This window comes from Lycorma delicatula, chromosome 4 (genome assembly GCF_047948215.1).
Source record: "Lycorma delicatula isolate Av1 chromosome 4, ASM4794821v1, whole genome shotgun sequence".
In the NCBI taxonomy this organism is placed as follows: Eukaryota; Metazoa; Arthropoda; class Insecta; order Hemiptera; family Fulgoridae; genus Lycorma; species Lycorma delicatula.
The window spans coordinates 72,072,163-72,091,442 of NC_134458.1; the positions used below are offsets into that span (position 1 = coordinate 72,072,163).

Here is a 19,280-nt window from a genome sequence, read left to right on the forward strand (position 1 = left end):
AATTTTAAGTTATATTTTTTCATTTACATAAAAGACTATCTGTCCTTTTCTATCTAATTGCAACCATATAGTTCATCCTTGTACCTAATTTGCATTCAGCAAACATTGTTTTGAAAAATGTAAAGACTGAAAAAAAATATATAGCAAATGGTTAAAGAAGAACAATATGGATTCAGGAAGAGAAGAGGCACAAGCAATGCAATTAGACTAATAAAACTATGAATGAGAAGTACATCGAAAGAGAAGAAGGAATAAGCGTGTTTTACAGATATGGAAAAGGTGTTCAGTCATATTAAATGGGATAAACTAATGGAAACATTAAAAGGCCAAATAATAGTTTGGAAAGAATAGTATCAAATTCCCAAACAGTTATGAAAAGAGGGGACACACAAACTGAGTAATTTGACCTAGAAATAGAAGTGATGCAAGAGCTGCTTTCTTTCAACCTTGTTGTATTTATATGTTGAAGCTGTGAGAAAAAGTGCACAAGAAGAGGTTGAAGAGATCAGCGCAGGAGGAAGAAAAATAAATTACGTAAGGTTTAGCAGGTGACGTAGTATTTTTAGGCACTGAAGCGCAAAATATTCAAAAAATGATTTCAAACTTAGAAAGCATTATGACAGAATATAGAATGAAAATGAGAGTTAAAAAAAATAAAACTAATATGGATAGGAGGCAATAAACTTGTAATTCTGCTTCCTTTTTAAAAGGAAGCAAAATTAAACAACTAAATCAGAACGTATACAATACTAATGGAAGATTGAAAAAGTAAAAATGAATCAAAAACCAGAATAGACTAAAGAAGTGTTTTAATAAATAGATATTTTTTTATAAGAAAACTTGAAAAAGAGTTTTGTGAAAATTTACATTTAGTGTCCTTCTATATGGGTGTCAAACAAAGACACTGAGAAAAAGGGAAAAATAACCTAGTCATTTTAAATGTGTATATGGAGAAAATTGGAAAAAATTAAACCATTAAGCAGAGTGAAAAATGAAGAAGCAATGAAGAAAGCGATTGAGAATAGATACTTAATCAGAACGATTCAGAATAGAGAATCCTAACTGGGACATATTGTGAGAAGAAAAGTATTAATTAAAACAGTACTCGAAGGATCATTAGAGGTTATAAAGAAGAGAGGCCAGAAAAGATTAAATGCAGATTAAAAGTAAAGGTGGAAATAGAAGAGGCTGGAGATGAATGCAGTCCAAGAGACCAACCTCAGGTGATTTCTCACCTCCTGTAATTTATTTATTTATTTATTTTTTTGTTTCCTTGTTTAGCCTCCGGGAATCACCATCGGGTATTACTTCAGAGGATGAATGAGGATGATATGTATGAGTGTAAGTGAAGTATAGTCTTGTTCAGTCTCAGGTCGATCATTTCTTAGATGTATGGTTAATTGAAACCCAATCACCAAAGAAGGCTGGTATTCACAATCTAGTACTCAAATCCATATAAAAGTAACTGCCTTTACTACGATTTGAATGTTGGAACTCTTGACTTCTAAATCAGCTGATTTGCGAAGATGCATTCACCACTAGACCAATCCGGTGGGGTCACTAATTTATTTATCTTATCCACTCATCTATAATTTGTAATGGAAAAAATTACAGTTCAAGAATTTATCTATTCCAAACCCTCCTAACAACTTTTATGACCTTTCACTTTTTAATTCTTCTTTTTTTTCTCTCGTCTATAGTACATTCCTAGTTTCCACTATAATGATCAGTATTGCTATCTATTTATTAGAAAAATATCATCTGCAATGTTGTATAAAACACATTACATTTTTGTACCTGCTGAATGTAAGTTGTAGCTTTTCAACTTCCAGTTCACTGTCTGCTCCAGCAAGACATCTTGGGCAGTAATGATGTTGAAACAATTAATGATGTGAAGTAAAATTGAAATTGTCTAATCTATCTTCCTTTTTTTGTTTTATTAGAATTATTATGATATTCCTCATATCTTGATGTTCACATAACATAGACAAAAACTTACTAATTTACTATTACATCATAAATAAGAGATGTACAAGTAGTGTACATCTCTTATGGAAAGTAAAAATAAACCCAACTAAAAACTTCTTATTTGCAGTCAACATGAACCTCTTCATTAGTTTGTTTAATTTCAGGTTCAATTAACCACATGATACAACAATAGATATAAGAAAAAAATGAGCATAAGAAAGAGGATTAGGTAATAGTCCACTGAAATGAAAGAGTCCATTTTTTTATTTACTAAACAGAAGAGCTTCAGACGATAACGACCTCAAAAAATGAACGGTACCTGAGAGATAATCGAATCAGCCATACAGCTTGGACTAGGTCGTAGCAGCTAGAGTAGAGCTGTGATTTTCCTATAAAAAGATAAACCTTGGGCTTTAAGAAAAATATTCAGTATGACAAAAAAGCCTCAGTATGATGCTGCTGAGGACAATGTTAACAAAAGGCATTTGACAAATTTAGAAATAAGGATTAAGGAAAGAGTTTAAGAATTTTCTGAAGATAACACAGAAAACATAGAATGGTCACAAATAGAACAGAGCATGAAGAAAGAGAATAAGATATCCTTTGAAGCAGGGATATGCTCTTTTGTGATTTTTTTTTTTTAGTATATTTACTGAAAGGAATACAAAAGAAGTAGGTTATTAGTCAATCTAATTAGGAAACGTTCAATGCTGAAAGAGCTTTTTGAGTCAAATTCTGAGAAAACACAGGTGTACAATGAAACCATACAAAAAGTTGACTGGGGCATTAGTGATACTAGTGCTGTGAATATAAATTTTATATCAGTAAGACGATCATGATTTAATACAGTCCTTTCATATTTTATTATTCACTGTGTTGTTAAAAATTAACTCACATTTTTTATTAACCTTCAGTTTATGATGTTGATATTTACTAACATTAATATTGAGGTGGTCAGTTTCATGTATCTTGAAATAACATTTATTTTATTTGTCTGGTCATTTTAATGTCATTTCATTATTTTTTATGTGATTTTATTATTGTAAATCAATTCTAGCCTGTATTTATTTATTATTAACATTTTAGCCTACATTAATATTCTAAAATTACATTTTCCACAAAATTGAACTAATATTCCTTCAATGAAAGTGTTTGTACAGAAATTATTCATAATGATTACCATAATTATTGTTTGTTACCAGTTTGTAATGTGTTATAGATTGCAGTTTGAGCATAATGTTCTGATTCTTCTTTCAGCTATTTAAATTTCATTTTCTTTATTAACAAATTTTCACAAATATTTCTTGTTGACACATGGTTATCCCTACTATCAGAACTCTCTGTATCTAAACTTTTGTTACTATTGCATAAATATTTTTGTCTAAATTCTGATCATTTATTAGCTCATTTTCAGATTCAAAAAACCTTTTAAAATGTTTCTATAAACAGAGAATTATTATTGTCCATTCTGAAATAGATATTTATCCAAAATCCGAAAAGAAAGAACAAACTATGAACAAAAATGATCAAACATCAATGAAAAATAACATGTTGCAAATTATGGAAAAAATAAAAAACTACTTACAGATAATTAAAATTGAATTTAATCAATTTTCAATATTATAATAAAAAAAAAGCACTTAACAAAGGGCAGAGGTTAAGAAAAGGAACTTAGAAATAATTGCGGCACAGTGATCAATCAGGAAACTTATTTACATTTACTGAGTTGTATAATGTTTTTAGCTATTAGTGGAATGTGTATTCAGAAGTAAATCTGAGTTAACTGTCATATTGAGTTCAGGTCTATCACATTTTGATGATTTAATGATGATCTTTTTATAGTGAACAAAAATGAGAATTGAACCTTACTAACGTAAAATTTACTTCTTTCTTGACAATTCAACAGTATTACTAATATATTTGGATAAAAACTGCATAATTTCACTATTGTGAATTATATTGAACTGAAAAGGAAAACTGATTGTCTAAAAACATAATACGCTTTCAACCAACAAACCAATTGAAAATAAAAGAAAAAGATTCTTTGCTTAATTTTTCAAGTAGTCAGTTTGAGAAGATGACACTCGGATACCATAACATTTTTGTTTTGGAAAGTTGTACATTTTTATTAGTTTCTTATGAAGTTAAGACCTATTACTTTCATCTGATGAAGGCTTTGAATGTCAGGCAGAGATACATAATTATGGGTTCAGTATATTGAATCTAAAAGAGAATATATTTTCCATATCAATTAAAAAAATGTCTTTATTCTTCACCTGATCATTAAATCAAGGTAAAGTTTATCTTAATAAATTCAGTAAATTCCTAGTCTTTAACAAGATTACAAAAGTGAAAGTTTTCATTCAAACATCTATCTCTGCACAAAGGATATCACATTTTAAAAATATATTTGCTTTTATTGTTCTCAAATATCTTCCTGAAGATTGCTTTTTAGACCTTGGGTATTCATAGCTCCCATGATCCCCCTCTGGCTCTAACAACAGTTTGACTATTGGGGATCCCATTATTATTAAAGCAGCTGAGTATACACAATCATAATTTAAATGTATACCAATCTGATATTGTATTTAAAGACGTTTACAATGTTTATTGTAACGTACATAAAGCATATTTGGTAATTATTTCTAATTTCATTAATTACAATATTTGTTATCCACTGTTGAATGAAATTAATATTAACAGTTAAGTTTAGTTGAAAAAATTAGTGCTGGAAATGGAATAAAAATTTACATAATCCATTAACTGAATAAAAATTGTTATAAAATTAAAATATATATTTACTGTGGAATCAGACTAATTGGAAAAAAATATCATAACTATCTTAAATAATGTTATCTGTTACCATATTTTTGATAGCAATCTTATGATTATTATTCAAAATATATGTTTATGTAATGTTGATTTTCAAGATAAAATATTATTATTGCTTCTTTTATAACGACGTATAGATATATTTAAATTGTGGTCATTAAAAATAATTTTTTACAGAGTTTAAGTTACTAATATTTAGATTTTTCATTATTTACTCTCTTTTTATTTTGTAAATATGTCTGTAAAGATTGCATCATTTATATGCTTAATTACAATTTTTATCAAATACTCAGATGCTACGGTATGTTGTAAATTTAAACCACTTCAGATATTAAATGTAAGTTTTTATAAATTTAAATATTGTTGAAGGATAAATACTCTGATTACTTTTTATTTTTAAGTACATTTATTAAACAAGAATTCTGTAATTGCTTGATATATTTCAAGCATTTAAATACATTTATTTATGTACTAAAAGGGTATTAAAATAAATTTTTTGAATATTTTTATGAAGAATATTTTTTAAATGTTGAAGAAAATATTTACTTGTAACTATTTCACTTGTGTGTATTACATTTTATTTTCAAAAACATAATGTTATGATAAATTTCTATAGTTATGTTTTTTTATTAATTTTATTTAAGTTACTTATAAGCATGTTAATAAATATTGTCTTGTGAATTTAATACTGTTTATGATGAATTCCAATTCATACTTGGAACTCCTTTTTAATGCACATAGCAGTATACAGGTGTCAGTAAAGTTTAGCTTAGGTGCTACAAAAATTAAATTAATAGAAAGGAAAAAAGTTATGTAAGATATTGATAAATAAGAGAAATAGGTAACTTGCCACTGTAGGACTCATTGTTGGGCATTATTGGTGTCTGCTTGTATTATGTTGATTACTGTTTGAGTATAAGTAAACATTTATAATGACATAATAGGTTAAAACTAGTCTGTTCTTTCTTTTAAATGTACTGTAATTGCAAGTTTTTTATTTAATTTTTTTAATAATCTTATTATTAACTGAACTTATTGTAGTAAACATGTAAAATTTAAATGGCATTAAATAACAGATAAAAAAGAGATTATATTTCCATATAATTTAAACTATTTTCCAGAAATTCTTATATTATGAGCTATTTGAGTAAAAAAAAATTATTGAAATTTAATTCCATTTAACTGTTAAAACAATGTGTAATGAATGTTCAGCAAAATTAAGGTCTATGTTAACATTATAAAAAATAGTCTAAGGATATTTTTTTTGTATGTTTTGGCATGATCATTCATCATGTTTTCTTAATTTTAATAAAATGTTAGATATTTTTTGATAACTTAATTTTATTATTTTCATAGTATTAGGTGTAAAAGTTAGTTTAATTATTTATATAAGTAAATAAAGTTATGTTGAAATTGCAATACAGTTAAGAAAACTCTGTTGATTTTATGCATAACTTGCTGTAATTCATACAGGATTTCTTCAAAGAAATTAAACTGTCAAGAATAATACAGAAAAGAACAAGGTTTAATATGTTACAAAACCCATTTCTCAACTCTTTTTTTTACTACAGACAAAAAAGAATATTTTTAACAAGAAAGTGTTTATTATTATTATACAAATATATATTCTTTTTTTAACAAAATATTTCTCAGTTGTAATACATATAGTTTAGGTACCTACTGTTAAAAAAATGTATTTATTGTTTTTTTTTTTGTTTGTGCACACACGTGGGAGCATGGCTCTGCTTAGGTAAATAAAGAAAAGAAGTGTTATAGAAGGAAAATAGCATAGTACAAGTTACTTTAATCAAATCCATTTGTTATAGCTTTAGTATATAGCTGAGCAGTTATAGCAAGGCACTTGCAGAGGTGAGTAGATATACAGCTTTAAGAAGACAAAAAAGCGCCTTGCTAGAACTCTGCTATATTCATCCTTATGTTTAGCTGTGGTAATTTAATTTTCTAAGGAAATTTTTTTAACAACTAAAATGAGTAACTTATTCAGTGCTATTTATTTCTTGCTGAACAGATAATTTTCTCCTGGTTCTGAGTAATGAGAATTGAACAACAATAAAAATGTTTAACATTAGGGCAAAATGTTTAACATTTTCCTCATTAAGAAAAAGTTACAGATATTATGGTAACCCTATTATGATACACAGTACATACTAGCTATTACGGTTTACAGTTCATTAACATCCTCAGGATAGCATATGAATGTTCTAGCTGATATGTAGGATATCTTGGGATGATCCCTGAAAAGTCCCATATTATGAAGACATCCTTTGGTTATAAAATAATCAAATCCTGGTGATATCCCAGTAGCATACCCATGGTGTGTATATAAAATATTCCATGGGATATTCTTGGGATCTGATATTTGTAGTTTCTAGAACATCCTAAAGTCTTCATCTGAAAACAGATTAGGACATCCTTAGTACATCCTCAGGTTAAGACATTTGTATTCTATACAACAACCATGGAAATGAAATGGAAATTACTTTAACTAAGAATAACTAAGGTTACATAATTAATGTTATATTGTGTTTGTAACAGAAATTCATGACAGTATTTAAATAAATAATGAATGATGAATATTTTACTCAATTCATTACAGGGGTAGCAGGTGTACTACTCTATAGATACTTGTGGGTACTTGTAAGTACCATGTAAATTAAACACAATTATTAAAAATAAAGTCACTAATAGGTATATTTTGATAATTATACCATATTTTCTAATAAACATCTGATAGTATAAAACATATTTAGATAGTTGTAATAGCATATTTAGAATAACATATTTAGAACAAGAAAACTAATTGTATTTTGAAAGTAATTCATGTAAAAATCGGCGTAAGATATTCTCAGTACAATGAAAGGTGATAGCTGCCATCAGTTAATTGGGTTCCTGTCCACAGAGAATGTTGGCATCGGCTTCTTTAAAAATGTCAGTACAGAAGACAAATTAGAAATAAGTATTTTAATTATTTTCATTTTGTTATTGATATAACAAAATATGATTAATAACAATTGTGATTAATGCCCATATCCATTTAACAAAACCAAAACTAAATGTTTTGAAAAACTTAGGAACCAAGGGGTATAATATGTATCTTACGGATTGCTATTTAAAGTGCTGACGTCCACTTGGTTAATGTCCACTAGCAGAGGCAGTATGTATACATTGTCTCCATTTGTTTCCCACAGAAACAGAAACGTTAATATATTGCTTTACACTGTCACAGTCTTTATACGACTACAATATAAGTAAAGAACCTTAGTTACAAATAGCACTACTCAGAGATGCTTTCTCTTACAATAATTATGTTCATTATACAGCCAGTCTCTGCAGTGAACAGAGTGGAAGGTGTCACTTTTAAGGCTAAATATCACATACTCGTACATTTCAGTGGGTTTGGCATGCTGATGTGTAACAGTATATTTGGTTCAGAGAAGTGAACAGGAAATTGTTCACTTCTCTGAACCAAATATGCTGTTACATACAGCATGTTCCTTAGTAAGCCTAACATGAAACATCTTATTCTGGAAGGAATGTTTGCCATTTTTGGGAATGATCTCATTCAGATTGCCTATAACCGCTGATGGTACCTAGTATACATAGAACATATAAATTTCTCTGGCAGTGTTGTAGGTAATAAAGCATTCATCTTATTCTTGATGTTATTTTACATAAAACAATAAATATATCCTCCAGGAAAATTCTATTTTTTATTGAATTTTTGAATTATTGGGATGTCCTACTTGTCCTAAGAGAATATAAGAAATCAGAGGAACATTTTGCATATTTTGGAATATTCAAATTATCCTCGACATGCCTTGTGATATTTCAGGGTATTTCTTAGAATGCCTGCACATCTCAAGATGTGTATGGGATGAGTTTCAGATGTTCCAGGGACATCTTGTTCTATATGGGAAGTACTTTTATTAATTGATAAGAAATTTTTGGTTGCGAAAAACAGCATCAGGAACAAGGTAAATGTGTCCGTGAAGGTGTTAAAAAAAGTAAAACCAAATCTGACAGTAATCTATCAAAGCATTTATTTTTATTTTGTTTCTCAATGTTAGTTGATATTTTTATTGACAGCTGAATAGAAGGTAATTATTTTAAAAATATGGTAACAGAAATATCTTATATAATACAACGTTTTTATTTTAGTTTTACTTTTTTTCCCCCAAAGCCAGGTATATGTTCAGGTTTGACGGTCTTAATGGTGAATAAGAATTGTATCTACTAAATACTAGAAGTTATTTAGGTTATATCTAGTTTCTTCCAAAATAAACAGACATTTATTTTACAATGTCACCAATAGAGAAAAGTGATATTCATCATATGTCATCATTAATAAGTATTTGTTGCTAGTTAAAATATGTCAGTTTACTAATGACAAACATTTTTATTTTACTTATTTCTTTTATTACTCATACAGCTTTAAATTTAAATCTTGATTATGATGTTATTTAATGTTCTACTTATGACCAACATTTATAAAAAAGAAGATTAATATTAAAAAAAACTGAACATTAAAAAGTGTAATAAAATATTTATTACTGTTAGCTCATAATAAATGTACTCCTAATAGAGTATTATTAATTTTTCACTAATTTTATGCGATGAAAACATTTTTTTAAAGAATAATTTTTAATTTTAAAAGATTTGTCTATTCTTTTTCTTGGAAGTAAAAGAATAGATTCTAAAAGTAAATGGGGAATTCATTATGTCAGTTTTGACAAAATTCTATTTTTAATGCTATTATTTTCTTTTAGAGACAGAAATGGTAAATGAAATCATTTTCAGAAGTAATGTTTTTACATGTTTTAATGAATAATTTATTTATATTTTTTTTATGTTTTAAATATTTGTGTTTATTTGTAATAAATTTTGTGTTTTATTTTTAAAACATTATTAAATTATCAAAAATTGTTGCTGTAAATAATAAAATCATACATCATCATATTATACTTTTAAAATAATAAATTACAGTTTACACACGCGCGCACGCACGGGTACACGCACACATGCATATATATATATATATATATATATATATATATGTGTGTGTGTGAGAATAATAAATAAACTTATAGCATTTTTCACACCATTTATTAAACATTTTAAAATATTGTTAACATTAAAAAGATGTATCAAGTATACTTCTTAATTTAATATCTATAATAAATCTAATTCTTCAAAAATGTATTGTATGAAAATAGAATACACATTTCAAATATGAATCTGGACATAACAAAAATTATTAGATATTTTATCTAATTTAACAAGTTTGAATTAAACAGAACAATGTATTGACCGTATCTTTCTAAGGCCAAAAAATTCAGCTACAGCAATTCAGCAATTTCACAATGTCTTTCCATATTTTTTGTTTTTGTCATTTTTTATAGTTTTTCAAAGGAAAATTAATCAAGATGTTTAGTAGTTACACCAGAAACATTTTGTAGGGAAAAAATAAAATTTTTTTTCTCCTCTTCAAACTTTGATTTCTCTCATGCAATTGCTTTCTCTTCACGTGGATTGAGAAAACTTTTTAAAATAGCCAAAATTTTTTCTAAATGTAAAATATATTCTTATAATTTATGATCGGTTAATTCTTGCTTCACTTTTGTGGTTGTCTTTTATCTGAGATATAAATTACCAAGAATTAATGCAATTTTAAGAGTCCCATGTCTGGAATAATTATTTTTTTTAATAAAGCAGACATTTTCAGTTTCTCTTTTACTTCACATCTTACTGACTGGTGTATAATTTAGTACTATATATTAGAGAGGAAAATTTAAGGAAGGCATTAGGAACAGCCCGTTTTTCTTTCATATAAATATAAAATGACCAATTTTTTTCTCAATAATTTTCTTGGAATTCATTAGCCTTTTTTCAAAAGAAATATAATGGATATAATTGTAGTATAGCGATTAATTTTTTAGTACTAGTAAAACAAAAACAAAAAATCATCCTGATATATTTTAATTAGTGCCCACTTCTTTAATGAGTTTCTTAATTTCCTCTGAGGTAAATTTATTTAATTGTTCACACCTCTTTTGGCTGTAGCATGAATTATCTACTAGCTGCAATTCTAAAAAGAAAGGAACTACCATTCTCCATCACAATATGATTTAGTATACATCACCAATACTGCTAGCCTTTCTAGCACTGATAAGTACTGATGAGGTTCAAATTAGCCTTCAGGTCGACAACACGCTTGTGTTAAGAGCCACAACCATAAGGGTTGTGGATGACTTGACATGAGTAAATAAGTCACTCCAATTATCAGCTATTTTTTAGAATAACAAGCACCCCACACTGAGGTTACATGGAAAAGTAAGGAGCAAAATGTTTTTCCTTCTTCACTACATCAAATATATAGTGGCAAATCGTACAAAGCTCACCAAAATGCAGCACTACAAGTGTCACTTTCACTCTGTTTCACAAAAGGGATTGGCTGTATAGTGAACATCATTATTCTCAAAGAATGTAACTCTGATCGGGGCCTCTTGTACCTCAAGTGCTTTACATATGTCATAGCAATGAGAAAGATTGGGCCAAATATTTTAAGAAACAGATTAACGTATGCAGTGAAAAAAATACACTATATAAACTCTTCAATGCAAAGGACTTACACATACTGAAATTAGATTAAAAAATATATCATATCTGAGATAGTCTAGGACCAGTACTTTACTTTTCAGTTTTAATTTTATTTATAATTAGATTATTGTTCTTATGTCATCCTTTAATGATTTGATGCAATTTTCTAATTTATGTATTTTTTGCATTCTGTTAATTTAATTATTTGTTTTATGAGTTTAATCTTTTGCCCATGAAGTTTTTATCTTCTATACTAGCTTCCATTTGTAGATTAATCATTAATCATCTAAAAAAGGTGCTTTAATATATATATATATATATATATATATATATATATATATATGTATCTGCCAACCTAATTCTTTTTCTAACAAAAATTTACAATCTTCTTTTTTCACTGATATCCTTTCATTTCAGACTACATTAATTTTAATTTTTTTTAATATTCTTCTGTAACACCACATTTAAAAAGCATCTGTCATTTCCACTGTGGTTTTCCTAGGCTCAACCTTTTGCTGATATATTATTTTTGTTATCAAAATCATGAACACTCAACTGAATCATATCAGGGCTAAGAAATTATTTCTGCAAAATTAGTCCATTAGGTGAAGAATTGGTAAGATTTTAACATATATATCTAAAAAAAAATAAGGGTTGAATTGAGAATCATCTTGTTTTTTCAGTTTGTTAAAAATAGGTAATACATTTAAAAAGTAACTAAATTTACACATTTACTTTCTGACTTTGGTGTTGAAAGAATCTTTTTGAAACTGAAAGATATCATACATAATCTGTTACCATTACTGAAGAAGTTATGGAATGATAGTTATCATAAAACAAATACGAGGTGTGATCAAAAAATACGGTGAATAATTTTTTATTAAAAAAAGTAATAAGGTTACATAGAATTTGATTTAATCTCCTTCAAAGTACTGTCCTTGGCTAGCAATGCACTTATCCCAACGTTGACTCCATGACTGGAGGCATTTCTGGAAGGCGTCTTTCGGAAGGGCTTTCAGCTGCTCGGTCGTGGCCCTCTCAATGTCAGCAATGGTGTCAAAACGTTTTCCTTTAAGCACAGTTTTAAATTTTGGAAGAGGCAAAAGTCGCATGGTGCTAAATCCGGTGAGTATGGCGGATGTGGACAGACAGGAACACTTTTTTCGGCCAAAAACTCGCGACTGAGAAGCGAGTTGGGACACGGCGCGTTGTCGTGGTGAGGAAGGAAGCCATTGGTCCATTTACGGATCCGTAAGAGATGTTAAGGTCTTCCGATAGCTCTCGAATAGTCATTCGCCTGTCTGAAGGAACCATTGTTTCCACTTTTTGCACATTTTCAACTGTTTTTGAGGCTACTGGACGTCCCGCACGCTGCTCGTCTTCAACAGACTCATTTCCGTTTATAAATCGGTCATACCACTTGTACACAGTTTTCAAAGTTACCACATTATCGCCAGTACTGATTCTAACATTTCGTGAGCTTCTTTGGCACTCTTTTGCAACTTAAAACAAAACTTAATGTTAATGCGTTGTTCAAAATTCATGTTGCACGACAGACACGATAAACACAACCTCACTCTAGCGGCTCTGGCAGCTGACTGGCAAGCTCGAACGTGTTACAACTTGTCCCTGCCTGTCTCAGTTGATCACACAATTGGACAAATTACAGCATATGGATGTAGCATCGGCAGTTGCCGCTATAAAAATTCATTCACCGTATTTTTTGATCACACCTCGTATGTATATGTAAATCTTATAACTACCAAACAAATGATTTTCTTTTTTCAGTTAGAATTTAATGGAATTCAGTAATAGAGGATATACTTCATGATGAATTTTATTGCAGAAAACTTATACTTTTTTTTACAATTTTCAGGGCAGTGAATTACCAACTCAGTTTCATAATGAAGTGACTAAAAAAGAACAGGTGGATATTGGAAAAAGTTTAATTTTACGCCAACTTGTTGGAACATTAGCATCTTTAATGCACTATGAAGCAAAGAAGGAAAATCCACCGACTGAGCTCAAAAATCATGTTGATGGAATAGTTATAGAAGCTGAAACACCTCTGAAATATTTAACTCCTGATCATCCTCGACGTAAAGCACTATTAATTATAGGAGAAATGGAAATAAATAAGAATAAAAAGCAAGAGGATTCGCAGAGAATTACTTCCAATAATAAGGAAGGACCTTTAGAAAAAGATAAATTAGAGAACGAAGAAGCTACTGCAAAGTTGTATAAAGATATAGAAGATGAAAAGAAAGCTGAGAACTTAAGACGACAAGAGTGGACCAAACAGTTCTTAAAACATCGCCAAGAAGAATTACACAGACGTCAAGAATGGCAAATTGAAGATGATAAAATGCATGAAGAAGAAGTTGTACGACGCCAGGAATGGGTTGAGTTAATGAAGAAAAAGAGAGATATTTTAAGCTCAGTAAAACCTGCAGAACATAATTCAGAAGATAAAAATGGTTTACCTTCCAATACACTGATACACTCTTTGTTTGATGCACTAGAAGCAATCAAACAAAAAAAAGAGATTTAACTAAATTTAGTTAGATTTAATTCTTATAGTAGAATAATTTTAAAATATTATAAATAAGATATTTTTACAAATTATAAAATGATTGATCATTTATAATGATTTAGGTTATGTTACTTGGTGAAGCTTATATCTACAGTATTTTACAACACAGAGTATCTGGTTTATAAATCGATGAACTTGTGTTTTGTGTGCATATGTTTTGTATAGTGATTATAAACTTAAGATTGATTGTAAATTAATTACCTATTGCAAAATGAATATGTAATAAACACCCAGTCGAGCATTAACTACTGTACAGTTGTATGTTTTATTTCATTAAAATACCATTATATTGTACAAATAATCTATTATCAGTAATAAAAAACATGAAAGTGTCCTGGTAGAGATGATTGAGAGAAGTGATTTTTAAAAATACCACACTTTCTTCTCAATTTTGCATAAATTATTTAAAATTGAATTTAATAATATTATCTAAAACATGATAAGATGGAAATATTAATTAGTTTCCATTTAAACATTTTGAATTTTAATATCTATGATATCTCATATTGAAAATATAAAAAGTTTTTAAAATCAAATATATTACTTTTACTTTCAGATGAAAGCTATAAAAACTTCAAACTGAGTCTGAACTAGCTTTCACTTTTTAAGCTAAAATATTGAAAATATAAAAAGTTTTTAAAATCAAATATATTACTTTTACTTTCAGATGAAAGCTATAAAAACTTCAAACTGAGTCTGAACTAGCTTTCACTTTTTAAGCTAAAATTGACTGCTCAAATTGTAATTCGTTTTACACTGGAATACTCCTGTATTCCAGTGTAAAACGAATTACAAAATATTATAAATATTTTGTAAATTACATAATAACATTTACATGTTATTATGTAATTTACATTTACTTTTTGTCATGGCTTTTCATGACAAAAAGAACATGCAAAAGAACTTCATTCCACTACTTCATGAACCAGCTCACTAAAACAAACCATACTTATACAAACATCAGCAACAATTAAAAAATCTGATACATATACAACAAAAGACAAATATACAGCTGAAAACACACAAAAACATTTAAACAACATTATAGATCAAGGGAAAAATCATTCAGGATGTCAATTGCAGAACTAAATATCACTTGCAATTTTTTCTGCATTGAACGATGGTCTATATTATAATCTTCAGTTCAGTGAAGAAGGAAACAGGAAAACACTTCACTTCCTCTTGCAATCCAAGTATGGAATATTGGTTATTCTTGAGAATGGCTACGTTGTTTTCAAGAGTGTGTTTAATATCATCTCATTTACAACCAGTCAGGTATGGAACCCAACAGACATTTCATTGAATTCCTGCAGAGTAGCTGTCAGTAGAGCTTCCTTTGAATATGTTCCTGCTGCTTTCTAATTGGTAGTCGTCATTTGGTGTTTGTATTTTTATTACTTTGGCACTTATACTTTTTTCCTGCTGATATATTACTGGCTTGAGTGCTTTTATGAAGCAAAGAAATTGAATGTTTCACCTCAAACAGTTATTGTAGTACACCTCTTTAATTCTGCAAACAACTTAGAATAACAGCTTACAGTAAATACTAGTGAGGGTCAGACCAGTATTCAGATCAACGTTACTGGTAACCTATGCATAAATACATCATTCATTATTCAGTAGTAATTTTAAATGCTTTAATCATTTAAAGATTTGCTTCATAGTTTTTGAAGATCACAAAAAAAGTTAAAATACATATTTATGCATAAAAGATTAAGAATTAAATCTAATGACTCATTAGAATAAAACCTGTTTTCATGAGACTCATATCACAACAAAATTATTCTTTTACTATTTAATCCCAGATTTTATTTTTTTAATCATATTAAGTGACTAATAGGGGAAGTGGCAAATAAACCATAGGAATGCTAATTAAACCATTAACTTGAAAGCTTAAATTCAAGTTGTCATAAGTATTACTTGTATTCCCTATATTAATTTTGATTTAAATACTTCAATACCTGCAAAGTATAGTAGGTTTTATCTTGTTTTATAGTCTGTTCCATGAAGAGGTTTAAATCACTGACTGGCTGTAGATATTTTATTTTGGCTGACCGATTTTGCTGAATTTTTGAATGGACATCAAAACAATCATAGAACGTGCATAAAGTATCAGCTTTGGAACTTGTAAAGTACAGTGAGTGTGATGAAAATAAAAGCTTGCTTACACGAGACAGACAGTTGCTGTGCAGGGCATATTACTCTTTTTTTGTAACATTAGGCTCATTCAAAAATTGAGTATTCTGCAATATGGAGTGTTCAACTATTTCCATAAATAGCAAAATTCTTTCACAATTAGAATTTATTAATTTAATTTAATTTCAGACAATACTTTTTTTAAAAATATTTAGCGTACTTATATTTCTTACTGTACACAATAAAAAATGAATAGTTTATACACGTATTAATAATAATAATAATAATAATAATAATAATAATAATAATAATAATAATAATAATAATAATAATAATAATAATAATAATAATAATAATAATTAATTATTATTATTATTATTATTATTATTATCTATTATTACACTCCTTTTATCAAGTGAGTCATAAAATAAAGGAACAATTTTTATCAAAAAGGCTATTAAAATATTTCATTCGAGTTATATTTATATGCGCTTGTAATGGGCAGAAGGTGGGTGGATGATAGGCAAATTTTGGGTGGTGGGTGGGTGGAAGACCTGAACAAATTTAGGATAATATTTATTGTGCTTGTTGTTTATGAACAGAATAAAAGTAGCATGATTAATTGGTTAGAAAAGAACAATATTCCATTTAATAAAGCAATGTTAAAACTATAATTGTATGACATAATTAAATCACATAGAAATTAAAAAAATAATGTACCATTTTGATGAAGTATTAAAAAAACACAGGCATCAGGTTCTGCGACTTCCACTTTACCATTCCAATTTAGATTAGGTTGGCTCTGAAAAGGTATGAGTAATAACAAAACATTTTTAACATCAGATATTTAAAAAATTAGCTAAGGATAAAAGAATAAGGATGACTGGAAACCACATTGTGAACATGTAAAAAATGCTAAAACTGAGTATAAGAAGATGAAACCGCTAATCAATAAAATGAGAGATAAATTTATCATACATCTAGACAGTGATAGTGAAAATGACTGTTCCAATAAAGAAAGAGAAGTTAGTGAACCTGCACAGGAACTGGACATACAATGAAATTTCAAGTAAGTATTAATAATAATAATAATAGTACAATTAACAATGAAAATAATCATACAAAAAAACAAATCCAAAAATTCTAAATAATAAAAAATTCTAAATTTTGTACAAAAAAGGATTGTACAATAATAATTGTACATCTAATTTTTGTAATTATGGATATAATGTATATTCAAACACTAGTTAAGATTTTTTTAGTTTAAAAATACACCTAAATTAAAATTCTTGTTTTGGAATTTTATTTTTTGAATTATTAATACTAATTACATAATAATGAATTATAACTAATAAAACATGAAAGTGGTAATAAATAAAATGTGCTTAAGTAAGTACAATTATTATTATTATTGCTGTCCTATTAGATGGGTGTAAATGTTTTCAGGTTAGGTAGTAATGCAGTCTCAACCTTCTCCAACAATACAAGCTTTTATTTTCATTGTCTACATTATACATCTTTGATGACCCTCTTTAAGTTCTCCATCAGCTTTTAGATTATTCTTCTTCAAGTAGTCTCATAAAAATGTCACAGAAAGTTAATTGTAATTATCTTGGCGATCAATCTAAAATTTACCACTCTGATGAATCCAATGATCAGGTAGTTCATCATTTCAAAATGTTTTATAGTATCTGTGTAATGAGCCAAAACACTAATTTGTTGGAAAATATCAGAATTTATTTCTGGAACAATAAGATATAATGTAACATGATGATTTGTTTGATGCTAGGTGATTATAACCTGAATCACAAATGACATTATAATGAAAAAAGATGGTATTACGGTCTTTGAAAACTTGAACTTTATTTTGGGATGTTACCATAAATTCATCCTTTTTACAAAATTTACTTAATTCATTTTTCAGCAAACTGTTTTCACAAATCCTTTCATAAAATTAATCAGTAATAATATTTCATCTTTTTTTCTTCATCTTTTCCTTTGTCTATTCACTTCCATCCTCGTGATCCATAATTCACAGGCATTTTTAGTATTCTATTATTATCCATATGGTAAAGATGTTAAAATCAGTTCCACCTGTAGTTATTTAAACTTTATTGTGTGTGGCATAAATGTTAAAAAATCCTCTCTAATTGTTTCATTTTGTATTATATTATGTCAGGTGAATCCTTCGACACTTTAAGACTAAAGAAAGAGCAATTCTACAGATTGTAATTGTCTCGAAACCTTTTTTCTAAATAAACATGCCTCACTGCCATACAAAATAGTAGGACCAGCTGTTGTTTAATATAAATTTAGTTTGGAGAAATTACAGCCTCCTACCTTATCTTGCACAGACTGATAAGACAGCAAAATGGAATTTACTTATTACAGACAAGCTTCAAGTTAGTCTTAGAAACAAAAAATAATATTTAGAGAAAAAAATTAACTATATTTTTTTGTTTATAATTTTACTTAAAATTATATTTCACTAAGATACATAATTGAAAAACTGTACAACAAAAAATTATTTTTTTTGTATTAAAAATATATAATAGTTTACTGCTTTTTATACTGTAATACATTAACTTAATGTTAGAAGATCATAGTACAGATATAGGGTTTTCTATCAAAATTATTTTGACTATTTCATGAAAACCTTCAGTGGCCCTTTACTTTTATTATTTTCAGGTATGTAATTAAGAATTCCTATAATTAATTGTTTAATAGTGGTACATTTTTTTCTTCTGATATACATAGTAAATAAGATACTTTGTTTTATGTGTTTGTCTTCATTTCTTCCATACATGCTGAAATTTGTCCACATTTCTTTCACACATTCAGAATATATAAAAACGGGTAGATAACACTGAAATTTTTTTTAAGACTGGTTTGCATTAACTTGATTAAAATCCAACATAATTGTGGTTTCAGATTTGTGCACACACAACCAATTACCTTTTTTCATGAATAGAACTAACCACAATTTAACTCTATATTGAATTTTTCCATTAAATAAAGAGTAGTGGGCCTATACAAAGAATCTTCTCATTCACTAAAATTCTTAACCTCAATAATAGGTAACAAAGTGCTGAAAGCATGAAACAGAAATTATTCATTTGTATGATACTTCTAT

The 19,280-nt window shown here is 28.1% G+C and overlaps 1 protein-coding gene across 2 annotated transcripts; it reads left to right on the forward strand.

Annotated features, from left to right (window-relative positions):
- Window positions 1–4,900: 4,900 nt before the first annotated feature.
- On the forward strand, window positions 4,901–14,256 carry LOC142323546 (uncharacterized). 2 transcript variants are annotated; one of them, XM_075363323.1, is made up of 2 exons: window positions 4,901–5,101; window positions 13,295–14,256. In XM_075363323.1, the coding sequence occupies exons 1-2, from the start codon at window positions 5,036–5,038 to the stop codon at window positions 13,967–13,969; spliced, it is 741 nt and encodes a 246-aa protein (XP_075219438.1). In that variant the 5' UTR covers window positions 4,901–5,035; the 3' UTR covers window positions 13,970–14,256. The 2 variants fall into 2 exon arrangements, with proteins under 2 accessions (XP_075219438.1, XP_075219437.1); XM_075363322.1 differs by having other exon boundaries at window positions 4,902–5,137.
- Window positions 14,257–19,280: the final 5,024 nt, after the last annotated feature.

Bases quoted from the DNA above. Each gene is read 5' to 3' on its own strand.
- LOC142323546 (XM_075363322.1), top strand. From the start codon at position 5,036: ATGTCTGTAAAGATTGCATCATTTATATGCTTAATTACAATTTTTATC. The intron at 5,138-13,294 runs GTAAGTTTTTAT...TACAATTTTCAG, and splicing joins AACCACTTCAGATATTAAAT to GGCAGTGAATTACCAACTCA.